The sequence below is a fragment of the Tinamus guttatus genome, unplaced genomic scaffold (genome assembly GCF_059628265.1).
Source record: "Tinamus guttatus ecotype Peru unplaced genomic scaffold, ASM5962826v1 Tinamus_guttatus_pri_ptg000497l, whole genome shotgun sequence".
In the NCBI taxonomy this organism is placed as follows: domain Eukaryota; kingdom Metazoa; phylum Chordata; class Aves; order Tinamiformes; family Tinamidae; genus Tinamus; species Tinamus guttatus.
Window position 1 is genome coordinate 3934494 of NW_028289031.1, and position 17090 is coordinate 3951583.

A 17090-nucleotide genomic window follows, 5' to 3' on the forward strand; every position below is an offset into this window, starting at 1 on the left:
GGTGCTTCTATCTCTTTCGCACTGCTAGCTTGATTTCTGACCTGGCTAAGGCCAAAGGCGGGATGTTTAGAGCAGTTCTCTCTCAACTCGTGCTCACCCACCGATTCTTACACGTAGGCCGCGAGCTCACAGCCAGTAAGACAAAACCGGTCTGAAGGAAACTTCATTAACGTCTCAGAACTGTCAACTTGGGAAAAGCAGAAAATTAAAGCACATCAGCAACAAATGACATCACAGGATTAAAACTAAAAATATAAACCAGTGATACCTGGCGAAAATTACCCCAACGGGAGAAGGGCTGGAGAAGGGCTTCTGTGAGCACAAAGGAACAGTGACATCTTGTGGGGACTTCACTGAAGTGAGCTCGCAGAGGGTCTCACGACTGCAATGTTAAGCAAGCAAAGGAAACACTACTATAGCTTAATACATGTGCCATTAATAATATTTGCCAGAAATTAGGCTTTATTGCTTTTATAGTGAGGAATGAAATTTTTTAAAATAAAAAGCAGACAGATAGCTAGTAAGAAAGACTTTCAAAACAAAATTAGAAGTGTGGAATCCAGCTAGCGCCGCAGCTCCCTCCGCTTTCCCTGGGAGTGGTTACGTTTCTCACTGTATGTCACTCATCTAACATAAAAATGGCATAAGGGCAAAGTTGCAAGAGAGCAAACAAGGGATTATGCTGTAAAGGCGTACAGTCAAACTTAAAAATGACATCTGTATCAACTGTTTAAAAACACACACATAAATATTTAATAAATAAAGCTTTCCCTGGCCACCAAGTAACAGACTATGCCAAAGGTACTTCTTGAGAAAGCAAATTTATATCAGAATGGAAAATTAATGTATCCTTCATCCCAGTACAGTACCTAAAATTTGGACCCCTCAGATTGCATCATATCACAGAATATTATTTTCTGCGACAGACCTTCAATTGCTGTAATGTGTTACAACTCCATGAAGACACCTAGCTCTGACAGTTTACAAGAAGCAAAAAACGTTTGATATTTTGTAAGCAAGTTTGTACCTGACAAACTGAGTTATAAAAACATAGCATTTACAAACTTAGAAGATGACAGATTCTCCTAGCATAATGCTCACGTGTTCATCTCGCTTCCTTTTACCTGAGTAACCTAAGTACAGGCATTACAAGGCAATTTAAACGTTTTAGCTAATACAAGATTTACTGGACTTCTGCTATATAGAAGTGTACTTTGACACTATTTGCGGTTTTACAAATACAAAATGAATAAGAATTTTTAAACATTTACTGAGCAGCCATGTCTTTCATATTCTGTACAAATCAACAGGTGCAGTGGAATTATGTACAGAATTTTTTAGCATTTATTTTTGAACAGATTTTGTGCAACTTGGCTTTACTGTGCATTTAACGAACTGCTGTCAACATTGCAGACCTGTTATATTTACTGATGCCAGAAATGGGGAGTACAGAAAAGGACAACAGCTCCTAAAGTAATACTGTGCTATGCAGACATCTGTACATAAGTCAAATAGTGCATATTAATCAATGTCTGATGAAGAATAATATTTAGCAGCTAATACAGACAATGGCATTTACAGCTACTAGGTTTGTTACAGTAAATATGGAGGAATGAACTTTTCTATATATAAACACTGAAGGAAAGGACTTGAATTCATTAGGAAGTTATGTAATAATTAAAGAAGCTTTCAATTCAACTTGCAGAAGATTAGTGCAATAGGAAGAAATCCTTTACAGTAGCAATGAAATCATTCAGAAACATTGTGAACTCAAAGAAAATTCAGTTTTATTTTATAATCATAACGGTTGAACGTAAAAAAAAAGTTTAAAAAAAAAAAAAAAAAAGATAACATGAAGAAACTTTAGTTTACTTCCGGTAGTCTTATGTTACAGCATGTCAGTTGTTTCCTCTTCTTGCGCTCCATCCACTCCTTTACTTTTGACTTTTATTTTGTTAGTCCATCATCAAACTACAGACAGAAAAGCACAGTGAATGTGCAATATGCGGACTGGCATGTGTGAAAAACCCTAGGAATATGTTCACTTTTACGAGGTAAGCTTGGAGTAACTTGGAGGAGAAAATTTGCGCTTCAAGTACTTGAGAATGTAAAGTGGAAGACAGCTTACAACAGTGATTGCTGACACTTTCCACAGGAAGGTCACAGTTGTGATAAAGGCAACATCTGCAGGAATAAAAAAGGAAAATAAATAATGGGAACTGATAACATGGAAGCTGGGACTTCCACGGTGCAAAGTCATTACATCTCGCTTAATTGTCTGCTCATGCCATTGTTTAAGACCACGCAAGAAAACAACAACAAACAGACTCCAACAACAACAAAACACGATCAACAAAAAGCACAGACACACAGATCACAAAAACAAACACCAACCTAAACAATGGGTTATTTGGAAAATAGAGACAGTCCCTACCATTTTATTTTTGTCAACTGACTAATCTTTATTTTTTTTCCCCTACTAAACTTCAGTGGCCCTATATGCTCCTTAAGCTGCTTTGCCACACAAAAGAATGTTAGGGGAAATATGATCTTGGTTTAATAGCAATACTTTTTCATTTTAAAAGGTATGCTAGCATATCGTATTTTTCTGCAACTAAATATATTCTACCTACTAGAATGCAAGCTCCCCAAAAGAAACTCTGCTACAAGATTAAATGACTTATTCATATTTATTTTTCTTTGAAACAGGCACAACTGAATGTTTCTTAAAACTTTAGAGAAAAAAAATAACCTCAAAATTCTCAGAAAATTAATTTAAATTATTTTGCTTAATTATGTTGCCATGGATTGCAGCCAAAAGCTATTTTTTTTCTCCGAAAAATGTTACTGACGATGACGATGTGTTACACTGAAGACTGCTGAAATTTTCTGACCATATTTGCAATCATCAGACTGAAGGTAATTATCATGACAATAACCCAGGCATCAAATAACCCAATGATTTTTTTTCTGCTTTTCAGTTATTTGCAATTGCAAGTATTGAGTAATTTACTTTTCAATAAATTTTCAAATATTTTATTTTGATCTTCAAGAAAAGTTAAACTTCACCTACCTAAGAAAGCTCCAAAAGACACTCTGCCTATACCTGTTCCATAAAGAAGAAGGAAAATGAAGGGATAGATTTACAGAAAATAGGAAAGTTACATGAAAAAAAAATCAAGCAAAAGATTAGCTACACAAAAAGGCAACAACAAAGATGTTAGCATTAACTTAAATACTATCACCTCTCATATGACAATTGGAATTATTTTCAACTGCAGATAAAGTAAAACAATATTTTGAAAAAAGCAAGATGCTACAGGTAATCATGTTTTAAAAACGTAAGTAGCCAGTTTTCCTACGTCACTTGATTTGACTTCACAGTATAAGTCACTGTACAAGCAGCCTAATTTAACACACTCGAACTTTTAGACATCAATAAAAATTCACTTCAGAAAGATGCAGTAAAAAGAAATGCTTTTACTGCTCCAATTCTGCTCATTAATACATACTTTGTATATTACTTTTCGGTATTTAAATTTTGTATACAGTTTTTGTCTGAGCCTGTTTTAAAAGCCAATGCTACATGTCTCAGGAATGTGTCTAATCAGGCCATTCTATGCAATTAACTCAAATAAAAACCTAAAAACTGATTTATTTCCATGAGTCAGAACTGTAGGGTAATATGAAGCATTCATCTTCCTATTCTGAGTTGTCATACTCATGGTATCATTTCTTTTGAGAGCTGATGACGTTGTTCATGAGAAGTGAAATTATAAAAAAAAAAAAAAAAAGTTTATTTGCATGTAAAACCAAGACACTGTTGAACTGGACTACTTTCCCTTTACACAAGGAAATTGTTCTGGACCCTGAATCACAAAGGTCCCTCACTTAGGTTTATCCTCCTTTGCATATACAAAGGAGGTTCTCCACACAGACAAAATTATAATGTGACAGATTAAGAGCATTAAGAGTAGAGCATTAATGAGAAATGAGCCTAACGAACATGTTTTCTTGGATCAGCTAGTGAATAAACAACAGTACAATATGTCTTTACAACAGCCCATGTAAGTGTAGCCTTTTTAATGCTCTTCAGTGAAGATGAAAAATACAGAAGTCAAATCCCCAAGCTGCAATAAGCCATGCAGCTATTTACGTATTCGTTTGGTCAGACTTGGCTAGCAAACACATGGGGATAAAAACACTTTTTTTTTTTTTAATGATAAATGGACAGTCTCTGCATTTTTTCACTCCTGTGAGCACTGATGTTCTCACTGAACATCTACACAGGATGCAGGGACTGGCCATCACCTATACTGCAGACTTACAGAGGTGAAACAGCAAATTCTGTTTTATGAGAAGTTACTGGAAGACTGGAGCACAGAGCCCGTATCTGTTCTTACTTGTTCCTCTCATTTGTAATCTGTGTGTGGAGATTCAAGAATCACCCAGGACTCTATTAAACTGTACAGGCATCAGTATCAGAGCAACAAAACTAAAGAGAAACTCTAGAAAACCTAAAGGAATGCATAATACTAGTACCAAACCCAGCAGACTTTTTTTTTTTTTTTTTTTTTTTTTTTTTGAACTTAAGGAAAAATTTCTTAACAGTGAGGGTGACAGAGCACTGGAACAGGCTGCCCAGAGAGGTTGTGGAGTCTCCTTCTCTGGAGATCTTCAAAACCCGCTTGGACGCAGTCCTGTGCCACGTGCTCTAGGTGACCCTGCGTGTGCAGGGGGGTTGGACTAGATGATCTCTAGAGGTCCCTTCCAACCCTAAGCATTCTATGATTCTATGATTCTATGATTTCCCCTCACTAGAATTAGACTCTCCTGAAATCTGAGAATTAACAAAACACCTGAGACAGGCATGGAAGCATGCAATGTTTATTTTACATATATATATATATATATGCATATATATATAGTAATTACACTTGCCTTGCATTGAGCTGAATGGGACATGAGCAAGTGAAAGCAGAATTTACAGTCCTAGAAACTATCATGTGACATTTAATTCTGAGAAGTGATAATTTAAGAGTAGCAATTTTGCTCATCAGTTTCTGAAGAACATACTAGAGGAGCTAGATTCTATTCCTTGTGAGGCAAAATCCATTTTTTTTCTATATTTCTGTAAGTTACATCTGTAAAAACCACACTATGCCTGGGATACCTATTTTCACCAGAAGATAATATGATTTAAAAAAGTCTTAGTGCAGTTGGCCAGTTTATTTTGACACTCAGATCCTTGCCTGTTAAGACTTGCAGTTAAAATTTGCTCCCTTCTTTTATCTTGTGAACTAAGAATAGAATTCATTTATGAAAAATCAGAGCCACAAGACATAGTATGGCATAAGTACAATTTCAAAAAAACAAAACAAAACTTAATATAAGCTTCATATAGTTATGAAATTAATGTTTCTTAAATAAGATACCCTAAGAGCCTTCTGCCTCACTCTCTCATTAGGCAACAGTAAGCTCTTTTAAACTTCCACGTTAGATCTAGTGAGATCCACTTGGGGTGGTTTCTTGGAGCAAAGTAATCCATCAGTTTGGTGAAAGATCCTGAAGAATCCCGAAGATTAACTTTTATTAAATCATATCCATTTCAGTAGTGCAAAACACGAAGCCAATTTAAGATAAGCAGTTTGGATTGCTCCTGGGAGATCAAACAGAGGAGGAGGAGGAGGAGGAGGAGTAAAGTATGTATGACTTGAGTAAACTCTATTACCTAGATAAATACATTAACAGGTAAAAAAGTCTGTCAAATCCTGAGAAAACAGGACAAGAAAATATTTTAACCCAACAGGGTAAGTCTAATTTCAAGTCACACTCATATTTCTTATGGAGAAAGCTGTACTTCACAAAGCGTAATACTCATAGTGCCAACATTAAGTCAGTAAGTCATAAAGCACAGTTCTTTGCCAAAATGCTTTTGCTATTACTCACCAAAGTATTCATTTAGAAATGCAAGAGAGGCCACATAGCAGCCAAGACTGAGGAATTCAGCCACCACCATTAACCAGTGCCATGTTCGTATGGTCAGTGCAACCATCAAGAGCTCAGTCAAGATTAGGGCAGTGAAGGAAATGGCAACGACATGTACAAATTCAGATTCAAAAAGCAGCAGGGCTCCATACATCAGAATACCACCTAGAAAAGGGACAAAAAAGTTAGAATGGTACTGTACAATGAAATTCTACAGTACTGTCTTCCACAACCACACGCTGAACGTTTTATTGCTTATTACAAAAGTCTTCTCTTAATTTCTGTAAGGCACACTGAACTATGTAGAACAGCAGTCATACTCTACTTTGTGGGTGAAACAGAACAATAAAAGTCAAACAGTAGAGAAATAAAGTTATTAGAATGAAACACTTTTTAGTACAATATATCTGATCAACCGTTAATTAACCTTATTTTGTCTAGAGCTATAAATAAATGAGAGATTGTTGAAAGTATAATTACGTTTAACTGATTACATAATTCAGATTTCTTCAACAGTACTTCTGTCATTCTTTGAAACAAAAGTACTGTGTAAGCGAATACAATGTGATAAGCACTCATTAAAATTTTTCTGGATTAGCATTTAATTAAAAACATGTCCTTTTTTTTTTCTTAGGCGACATGCATCAATAAAAACACCAATCTATGCTGCATTGTGAATAGGCCTGGCACACAACAGGAATATCGATTTACGAGATAAACAGAAGGCAATACATATAACTGTTGATGAAATGTTATAAGCTTTGGGAATTCAACCTGCAGCTGAAAAACAATACTGTTAATAGCAGACAAAAAATTCCCAGTTCAGTAAAATTAAGAATCTCTCCTACCTTGGTAAATACTGATTAAAACCCATACGAGGAAGGTCTTAAATGACAAAGATCTTCCCTGAGGGAAACAAGAGAGGACAGTTAAAGGCAATAAAAAAAAAGAAAAAGAAAAAAAAAAACCCCAAAAAACAGACAATCCCCCTGCTTGATTCATATATTTTTAAATAGCTAGGAACTAGAGAAAAAAACATATAAGTATATACAAGCAATCAAGTGATGCAGGCTCTACTTGTTTTTATGATTCGTCATTGCAAACTTGTATAGAAATAACATCTAGAGCAGGACAGCTAAAGTCTTAAATAGACAAAAAGATCAACATTTAAGCTGGCCATGCTATAGCTACTTTTTGGAAGAATACTTATAATGCAATTACTTTTTAATTTAAAATGTTTTCATGTCTCCTTATTCAGCTGTATTCATCAAGAAAAATAGCATTCTGTACCTACTGATCTAAACCTCAAGTAAAACTCTATTTACTAGTCACTTCTGAATATCAGATAAACTACCTGCATCTGCAGAATCAACATGACCACTACTGCAAGACTTCTGTATGCAGCTATTACCTAATGCATTGTCATCTTATTGTGACAGTAAATAAGATGAAGTTTGAATCATATGCATAAATAAAACAATAATTTTTGTTCATGTGCAAATGGTCCTTGCATCCTGTGAAAGTATTGAAGAAAAACTGCAGCACAGTCAAAAAGATAAGCATTTAAAAGGAAAAGATGGCAAAGAAAGCAGACATTTTACCACAGAAGTGATCATGCTAGAATAGGTGAGAATCAGACCTTTGCAAGATATGTGCTTCAGAAACATTGCAGCCATAGAAAGTGATTAACTACCTTGCTCCACTACTTCACTATAGGTCAAAACATTTTCTGGATACATAGAGTCAATGATGAGATGCTAAAGGCATTTTCATGATTCTAAATGTAGCCTAGAATGCTGGTGACAAATAGGAAAAAAACCTGATAAACACTTTTTTTTTTCAATCTTCTTTACTGGTATCCTAATATACTAGTACTAAAGTATTTTCCTTTGAGTATTGGGCACTGATTCTACCTTAGACCACAACTCCTAAAATTAACAAGATTTATGAGATAAGAATGAGTGGGAGTTTTGGTTCCCCTTTATGGAACTGCAAAGGATAAACGCTATGGAGCATCTAGAAAATACTGCCAAGAGGCAGTGAACCATTTTCAGGCAGAATTAGAGAGCCCTCTTGCTGGTAGCTCCCTTTCAGTTTTCATCTCTGTACTCCTAGCTGTAACTCCCTCGGAGACACAGTAACAGCAACACTGAATCACCGTGTCCCCCAGGGCATGGCACCACACCTACTTTTCTGAACTTGGCTTATTTTCTCTTGTTCCTGCAACAGAGAGAGTCTGTCAATGACTTATGGCAATACCTTTTTTCCTTTAAACTCCAAAGAGCTTTTTCAGAACAGCATAGCCCAGAAAAGAGGTCCTAGGAATGCCATTCCAGTGCATGTCAACAAGTGCTTGAGTAACACCAGCTGAAAAGCGCTGCTAGAGATTTGCAGTTGGACTCCATAATTTGAAAAGGGATGTGTTGAAAATATGCCTCATCATGTCATGACTAATGTTGAATGTTTGCAAGTTCTTACAATAAGCATCCAAAATAAGATTCCATTGTAACAGTGAAGTCAAACGAAGCTTGTGTAAAGCACATGAATAACTTTTTGTACCACTCATCCATAATCATTCCACAATCATCTTTTGCCCCAGAACAATACACTGAACGACACTTCCCAGCTTCTTCATATTCCTTTTTTTTTTTTTTCTCTTCTGAGAGGATTGAATTCTACTTATCTAAAATTTATACAATTAGGTACAACCTAAGATGAGAAAGTTAAATGATTCAATATCTCTAAGAACTGTCATTTAAGTCTAAACTAAAAGCTTAGTCTATATTCACCTACATTATCTCAAGCACTTTCGGAGTATAGGTTAACTTCTAGCTTTGGAAAGATCAAGCTTTTAGGTCCCACTGGCAGGTTTTCACAGCCAAGGCACGATTTTTAGCAGCTATGAAACCAGAGTTTCTTGAAATCAGTCACAGGCTTAAGTCTCATAGACACAAAGAAACATTTAAAGGTACAAAGTGAAGAAACAGAATCAAGATCCCCCCAAAAGAGAATAAAATTCTCACCAACATAAGTAATGCCTAATTAAGTCAAACTGAAATAACAACACTCCAGAAAATTTGGTCTCTCTTCTGCTTCTGAGTTTTTAAACATGTCTTTGAATAATCTAAAGTGTCTAGAAAGACCTTCTTTTCTGTTTTGCCTTGCATTTTAACTGTTCTGGGACCACAGTTTAAGAGGGAGCAGAAGTATTTTTAAAACAGCTTATGAAAAGAAAATCTTGATATTTGATTCACTTTTGTGGGGCAAAGCAGTGATACATTTCTATGGTTTGCATATGTGTGCAAACAAAGTGGTAACTTCAAACAATTCAGTTAAGACAGTTCAGTTATCAACGGCCCATATTAATTGTATATAAATACAGACATTTTTTAAACAAAGTTAGCCTACTTTTAGTAATGCCAGTAGTGATTTCTGAGGGATAGAAAAATATAAACCTACAAAATAATCTACCAGTTAAAAAGGAAAAGGATCTGTGAAAGAAGGAAGCTTAAAAAACCTCCACATCAGAGATCCTGAGTCAGACTGAAAGCAGCTTTTATATCAATACACTTTCGAGTTTGAATTATTTTAGTCCAGCCATTGTTGACTTATCAACAGCTGTATTAATAAAGCTGAGAAAAACACTGGGTCCTGTGGATTATTTTTATGACACAGGAGTCTGTGTTACATTAGTTATGCATCTGTCTTGCCTGGAATACCTTACGAAGATGATTATAAGAATTTACAGTTATAACATCTTTGTACACCGGAGATTTAACATGTGTTCATATCTGAGCACCGAGGGCATTCATACCTTTGTGAGATCCTTATAAAGCTCTGGATACAGCAATGCCATTTCTGGTTTCACATCCTGATCCAATACTAGAGAGAAGACTGGAAACATAGTATATATGGTTGCATATCTAGGTGAAGGGAAAAGGCACAAATTAAAATTGTGTAGTAGAAAAATACCAAACTAATCTATGAAGTTCACTTATTCCTTTGATGATAATGGAGTTAAACTGTTTTCTCTACCCAGTACTGAGGCAGTTTAGCAATATAGCTTTGGAAATGCAACCTGCTCTTGGGCTTCCAAGAGCTGCCAACTGTGAGAAGTTACAGAGCTTCTATACATGTTGAAAATAATAAATGCATTTACTTCTTTTGCATATATCAGCCAGCCTTATTGTCTGTTACCATATTCGCTATGCATTTTTACAGCCAGTTCTAAGACCTTGCATTTAAATTCATTCACAAATGATGCCAAGAAAACCACAGAAAAAACAAATCTCTGAGATCACCGTGTAAGTGGATGAGAAAAGTTCTTTGTAGCTCCACAAGTGGCTCTGAATTTTAGCATGCACATGCCAGTTGTGCCTTTGGAGGCCACACAGTATGAGCTTTCCTAGGACTTGCATGACTGTTTACAAGAATTTACTCTTTGCCTCTGCAGTGCCAGTTGTAATCAGATCTTAATTTAGCTATGATTAAAGTTGCTATTGTTAAACTTAAATAAGAAGTATAAAAAGAAGCTGCTAGGACAGAAAGAGAACAGAGCTAGACATGAATACAGGAGTATACCTCAGCTGCATGACTTGGGAGAACTATATAAGCAGCTTTTACGACAAGACCAGGGTGCTTCCAATTCTGCATATACATTCAGCCAAATGGAAACGTTTGTAGCAGACTTGCTGCAGTGCCCTTTCAGAGGAAATTTCATAGCCAGCAGCTTCAGCTCTGTTTTTAAATGGTCAGAAGAACATGGGAGTCTCACTGAAGGCTGTACAGCAATCGGGTAACAGCTGAAATTCATTTATGGGATTTCCTCCATTGTTTTCACTCCATATGTCTCAGAGGCTACATGATACCTCCTAGTGAAGCTAAGCAGATCCTTCTCTCTGGAGAACTTAAAATGATATTTTCCCACAGGCAGCACATAACCAGTCTGAGTCTGATTTTTTTCTTTCTAGACTCATTCTGAGTCTTCTTAGTATTATCAATGATAAATGTATGACAAATATCAACTACAAGGCATTAAAAAAAGTTTTTTATATAACTATTACCGGATACCATAGCTGCTGATTTTAACTTACCCTACCATTAGGAATCCTTGGTACAAGGGAACAGATGCAAAATAGAAGACTGATGAAAATACAGCCTAAAAACAAACAAACAAATAAATAAATTCTACTTAAAAAAAAAACAAAACAGCTTAAGATTTCACAACACTTTAAAGAGAGCCATGGTATTTTTTAAGTATTCTGAAAACAAAGTTCTAAATACCTGCATAGTTGAAATAATAAGGCCTCGGTGCATGACAAATTGACCAAGTGCTGCTGATCTTTTGTAACTGTTTCGACCATGTACCATCAGCAGTCTACCTATGTGTTTAAATTGTGTGATAGAAAAGTCAGCTGCTAGGGAGGCTTGTTTTCCCTCCTAGAATAAAACAAAAATATTCCAAAAATACACGTTAGTCTAAAACATGCTGTACAAATTTCAAAATTTCAAATAATAATCCACTTAAAAGGTAAAATTTGCTCCTGCTTCAGCAATCATCCCTGCAACAGGACTCAAAGGGCATTTTTTCTGTACGTGTTTTAGGATACAATGCCTGATAGTTAACTGTCTATGCTGTAGATGCAAACACAAACAGAAAATAACTATTGTGTTTCCTGCCTTGCTTGCGTTTTATATTTAAAAGATAAAGTAGAGAATATAGGAGCACAGAGGGTATTAGTTCAAAGATTAAGTTTCTTCTATCATCTTACAATATATTTTAATTAGAAACATTCAATTAGTTACTGTTTAAGAATAAAGCCTCCTAATCTCATATTATTATACTATCACGTCACACATTTGACAAAGAAACTAGTAACAGTACCTTGCCTTCAATTCCAATTCCACAGTCGGCTGCTTGGATCATGCTGACATCATTTCCTCCATCACCTGGAAAATGTCACTGCAATATTCAGCTCTTCAGAGGTTTTACTCTCCCAGCCTTACAGTATTTTAGCAACATCTTATATACTTTTAAATTCTTACAGTTAATCTACAGTTTATGACTAATGACTTCAACAACCAAGGCTTTTTTTTTCTGTGGAATAAAAGAAAATCACCACACCCTTTTCAGGTAATGGTACTTTCTGTCACTTTTAAAACAGTTGCAATATTCAGCTATGTAATACCTAGCTGTTAATAAAGACGTCTTTGGCTTTGTTTCAACTACTTCTCAAGGGTGCCACCTGCTGCTTCATTTTATTATAGATTTTACCTACTACACATGAAGACAGGGCAACAGTTACCTATTGCACACGTGCGCTTTCTAGTGTGGTGTTGGAGCAGCTTCACGATATGGGCTTTTTGGGTGGGAGAACATCGGCAGCACACGACAGCAGGGCACTGGCACGCCAGCTCTACAAACTCATGCTCATAGTACTTCAGACAAACCTAAGGAAAAACACATTTATATTCAAATTTAAGACTATACAACACAGCATGCAGTATAACCCAAAAGCAGTATGAAAGAATTCTCTTTTCTGAAGTTTTTTTTTTGCACAACATCCATCTGAGAATGACAATCCCACCTGATGTCCTGACTGTGACTTTTTGTTGCAGACTGACATTCTCTCTCTTTCCTTTGGCTCGTCAACATTCTTTGGGGTTAAGGGAGAAGAAAAACTACTATATCGTATTTACAAGAATTTCACTCTGTTACTAGACAGAAGGCAAAGGAACCAGTAGAACTTGATTGTCTAGAATATAAAACCTCTAATTAGCCCTCAATGAAAAATGACAGTAACCATAAGAACAATTTAAAATATGGACAAATGTTGGAAGACACTGATATTTTAATTCTGGATGTGAAGGTACAGATACACATAATTTGACAGAAAACAACCTCTTACCTCAAGTGAGTCCCCAGATATCACCAAGGCACAGTCATGCTTCCTTCTAAAGGCATTGAGTTCTAAGTGAGCCTCTCCTCGAGTGGTAACCTAGAGGAAAAACACAAACAAGAAAACTCAGACCACTCATTTACAATATTTTGTTATATTCTTAAAAACCTTCCTAAACAAAGCAGATTTTGAAAAATCAAACCCAGGAAGCCTTGATTATTCAACTAGTGCTTTATCCTAATGCATGTCCAATGCTCACGGAACATATCTACAAGGGCTGGAAAAATTAAAACTCAAACAACAAAAAAAATCTGTGTAGACAGTTTAATTGGTTCCTCAAAGTGAGCCAGGGCTAAAAAGGAAACAACAAAAGCAAACAAACAAACAAAAAAAAACACCAAAAAATTGTCAACACTGTAAAATATCTTAATTTCAAGCTGACTGGAGTAATTTCATCTTGCCAGGGATGGAGGAAAAAAGCATCCAAGTTTAGAGAAAATAAAAATTATATTATTATTAACTAGTAAGGTGTTTAAAAATATTAAAGGAAAAGCATCCAAAAATGTATATTTTTTGGAAAGTCAAAGTAGCAAACATTTTTTACTAATTTATATTTAAAAGAGGAGTATTAAAGTGCCTCCTGTTTTCTTACATTAATCTATTAGCTATTTCTTTGCAACTAATGTAGCCACAGAAATCATTCTCTACAAATCTATTTTCTAACTAAAACTTCATGTGTTCTAAATTAACGCAGTTTTATGCTGATCTCTTCTTACTAGTTGAGGTAATGAAAATAAAAATCTGACTCAAACTAAATAGATTTTGTTTAGGAAGACTTAATTTGTGGTGTTACAACATGGAAAGGTCAACAAAAATTGATCTGAAGTTTTATCAGAAGCATTAATAATTTAATTGCAAATAGTAGTCCGCAGGCCCTAATTTGCCATTCTGATGCTTCAGAAGAAACTACATTTACATGTAAATTATATTCAAATAATTATTTCTGTAGGTGCAAGTGGTTCATTTAGAACACACACAGACATATTATGTCTGATCACACAGCATCAATCAACGTCTGGAAAAAATCTTTATTTTTGTTTGAACCCGGTGGAGCTGATGCTATGCAATTATAACCAAAATGTACAGAAACAGACACTCCGTTTAATCCTCCATCAATTATCTTAGACTGTTAACAGAACACAACTAGTTTATTGGAAAAAATCATAACAAACAAAAAATTCTGATTTTCTCATTTTGATTAGAGCTATGTCTACCCAGTGGACTTTGGCATCACAGCTTGTTTCAGAAGTCTGTCTAATTCTGTACAGCCCTATGAATGGAGATGCTACAGTGAGCAAGAACCATATTCAGACAGCCTTAAATTCCTGGAGACTTCTGGGTCAGAACTTTTACATAGGCCTTTATCTATCTTTCTTTAGAAGCGCATTTCTCTGTCCATTTTACAAATGTATAATGTATTACACAGCTAGAACATGGGTCACTTGATCATGGGTGCACATTTCTGGAGAATATCAACACCTCTGGAATCAAGCCTCCTGAAACAGAAGCAATGCTTTACAATTCCAGAGCCTTGAAAAATGGTTTGGTCTAACTACTATCCTATGGACTGAATTATGACACCCACTACAATAACACATCGACTTTGGCAACAAGTGGCCAACAAATAAAGCAGTACAGGTGTTAGCCCAACTCTCCTTTAATAAGCCAAGTTTAAAAATTGGAACTGTACTTACAGGTCTGAAAATATGGATATCTTGTGTCCGAGACACCAAGTGAGAACTTTTTGCAATGCAAGTTGCTGTCTCCAGTTTATCTCCTGTTAACATCCATATCTGCAAAGAAAAAATTAAAAGTTAATTCTCTTCAGCATTAATGTGACTGTTCTCCATATTTAAATGACATATCTTCCCCATCTTTTTCTGGTACCCTATGCCAGTGAAAATATACTCATGGTGCATTTTTAATTAAAGGTTAAGGAATAGGTATTACTGCAACAACATACAAAGAACAACACTATTTTGACTTCCCCTTCCCTTCTTACAAGGGCCAGTGTCTCGATTTCCATGAGGAATGAGGGGATACTCTGTGGAAGCCCACTGCAGATTGAACAGAGAAGGCATAAAAGCCTTTCCCTATGGCCTGACACCATCTTGACAGGAACGGGGGATGCAGTCCATTACAAGACAGATAACTAGGGAGATAGCTCAGAAAAATGACACAAGGCAACTGTTTGATACCAGCTAGAATCTGTCAGAAAGCAGCAGCCAAGACAGCAAACAGGATGCTGGATCCAGCCTCCTTTGGAGCTCTAGACCAAACAGAACAGACTGTCCATGGAAGAACAACCTGAACTGCATAGGTTATTACTGAACAATTACAAGAGAAGTTAACAGCTGCAATCTGCTTAAACTAAGCCTCTGTCTGCTACTCTCTCATCTTCAAAGTAGAATGACTTCTTCAAGCAAAACAAACATTGTATATGATACAGTTTAACCAATGAAAAGTCAACGTATTTTTTCTATACAAAGAATTTGGCACTTTACACTAAGGAGAATTTACATAATCCTACCCACTCCCTTCAGTCAACAAATATTCCTCATATCTTTAATCAAATACTCCAGCAGGCTCTGTCTTAGAGCACTGCAAACACAACACAGCCTCTCGTGCATAACTTTGGCACTGCACCTTTAACATGACCTGAAGAAACTGTTCAGGACTGGGCAGTTCTGAACTCTAGTTAAAATAACTTACTCTTTTGATCTTCACTTATGCTTCTTACAAGTACAAAATCTGAAAAGTATTATATGAATCTTGTGCCAAACTCATTTATTATAAATTTCAAAGCGGAGAGCTTACTGCAGTGGCCTGTAAGAGGAGAAATGACAGAAGTCGCGTACATTCCTCTACTGGCAGTTTCCCTACAAAAATGAGCTTCTGCAATGAAATCTGTGGAGGACAAAGGAACTTCCCACATAATGCCTATTTGTTTACACTCGTGTACGCTCAGAACATACTTACGACTTGATGCTAGCAATATGCATTTAGTACCTTTATTCCAGCATTTCTTAACATCTCTAGCGTTGGTCTAACATCTGCTTGTAGCTGATCCTCTACTCCAGTGAGACACAGCAGCTCCATTTCGCGCTCCAGACTCTCCACGACAGCAGCAACCTTCAGGGTTCTATCGTGTATACTTAACTTGGCTTGGTTATATCGACTCTGCTTGCACAAACACAAAACCACTTAGAAAGATGGTGCTGTGACTTAAAAGGAAAGTACATGTTCACTTTACCCATTAGTTATAATATAGACTCATCAGGCTAAATATTTGTATCTAAACATTTTTAAGAAAGAACATGTTTTAAAGAGTGAATTTTATAAACTGTAAAAGTTGTACCTTTTTTGACAAATTATCTCAACAAAGATAGGCCTTCTGACAACCACTTAAGAAGCAGGTATCACAATGGCAACTGTGCTCATTTTTGAGAGCCAGTAGATTTTTAGGCAATACTGAACCCACAGAATTAATGCTAGACTATCTTCTGGGAAAATATAATCCAAACATATCATAAAGCTAAACAGTACCCTATGTATCACTGCAGAACAGTTACTAATGAATAACAAATCTGCAGGAGACAGCATACTGTAATTATCAATGATTCAAATGTGAATTTTCTTCCTTGCCATCTCAACAGAATGAAAAAATAACAGTATATATGTTCCCCTTGAAGTATCTAAATATGATAATGCAGAAGAGCTGTGTTAATAATATTTAGCATTCAATCCCTTCATACCTCAAAATCTTGGTACTGTTCTTCAGTCAGTGATTTTTTGGCAACAACCAGAGTACGCAGTCCTTCTCGTGCCATATTACCACACTAAAGAGACAAAAATGTAGAATAATCATGTGAATATTTAACTGTCTGTACTGTAAAAATGTTTCCTTCTATGTGCTAATGGAAGATACCTTTAACATAACATTTTTGTTTTCTTCAATCTGTTATATTAGTTTTAGCACTAGACAAAATGGTTTCCAACCAGCATATGGACAGAAAGCATTCCAGTTAATTTGTTAAGACTTCCCTTACTGATAAGTTTTGATTGAGAAATTTGATTTGAGAAACTGTTTGTGCATACTTCATGCAATCCTCAACTCCTCATCCCCTAACCTGAGTAGCCATC

At 35.9% G+C, this 17090-nt stretch overlaps 1 protein-coding gene across 2 annotated transcripts in view; it reads right to left on the reverse strand.

Moving 5' to 3' along the window:
• Positions 1 to 1855: 1855 nt before the first annotated feature.
• Positions 1856 to 17090, reverse strand: part of ATP9B (ATPase phospholipid transporting 9B) — a 139894-nt gene continuing 124659 nt past the window's right edge. Inside the window, exons 18-30 of one of the 2 annotated variants that reach the window (XM_088533353.1) lie at positions 16703 to 16786; positions 15957 to 16127; positions 14642 to 14740; positions 12897 to 12986; positions 12294 to 12438; positions 11873 to 11937; positions 11272 to 11427; positions 11082 to 11146; positions 9803 to 9911; positions 6837 to 6894; positions 5950 to 6153; positions 3074 to 3106; positions 1856 to 2184 (exon numbers count right to left, since the gene is read on the reverse strand). In XM_088533353.1, the coding sequence (XP_088389479.1) occupies positions 2048 to 2184; positions 3074 to 3106; positions 5950 to 6153; positions 6837 to 6894; positions 9803 to 9911; positions 11082 to 11146; positions 11272 to 11427; positions 11873 to 11937; positions 12294 to 12438; positions 12897 to 12986; positions 14642 to 14740; positions 15957 to 16127; positions 16703 to 16786 (1416 nt within the window). In that variant the 3' untranslated portion in view covers positions 1856 to 2047. The remainder of the gene's footprint in view (positions 2185 to 3073; positions 3107 to 5949; positions 6154 to 6836; positions 6895 to 9802; positions 9912 to 11081; positions 11147 to 11271; positions 11428 to 11872; positions 11938 to 12293; positions 12439 to 12896; positions 12987 to 14641; positions 14741 to 15956; positions 16128 to 16702; positions 16787 to 17090) is intronic. The other variant, XM_088533354.1, reaches the window with a different exon arrangement.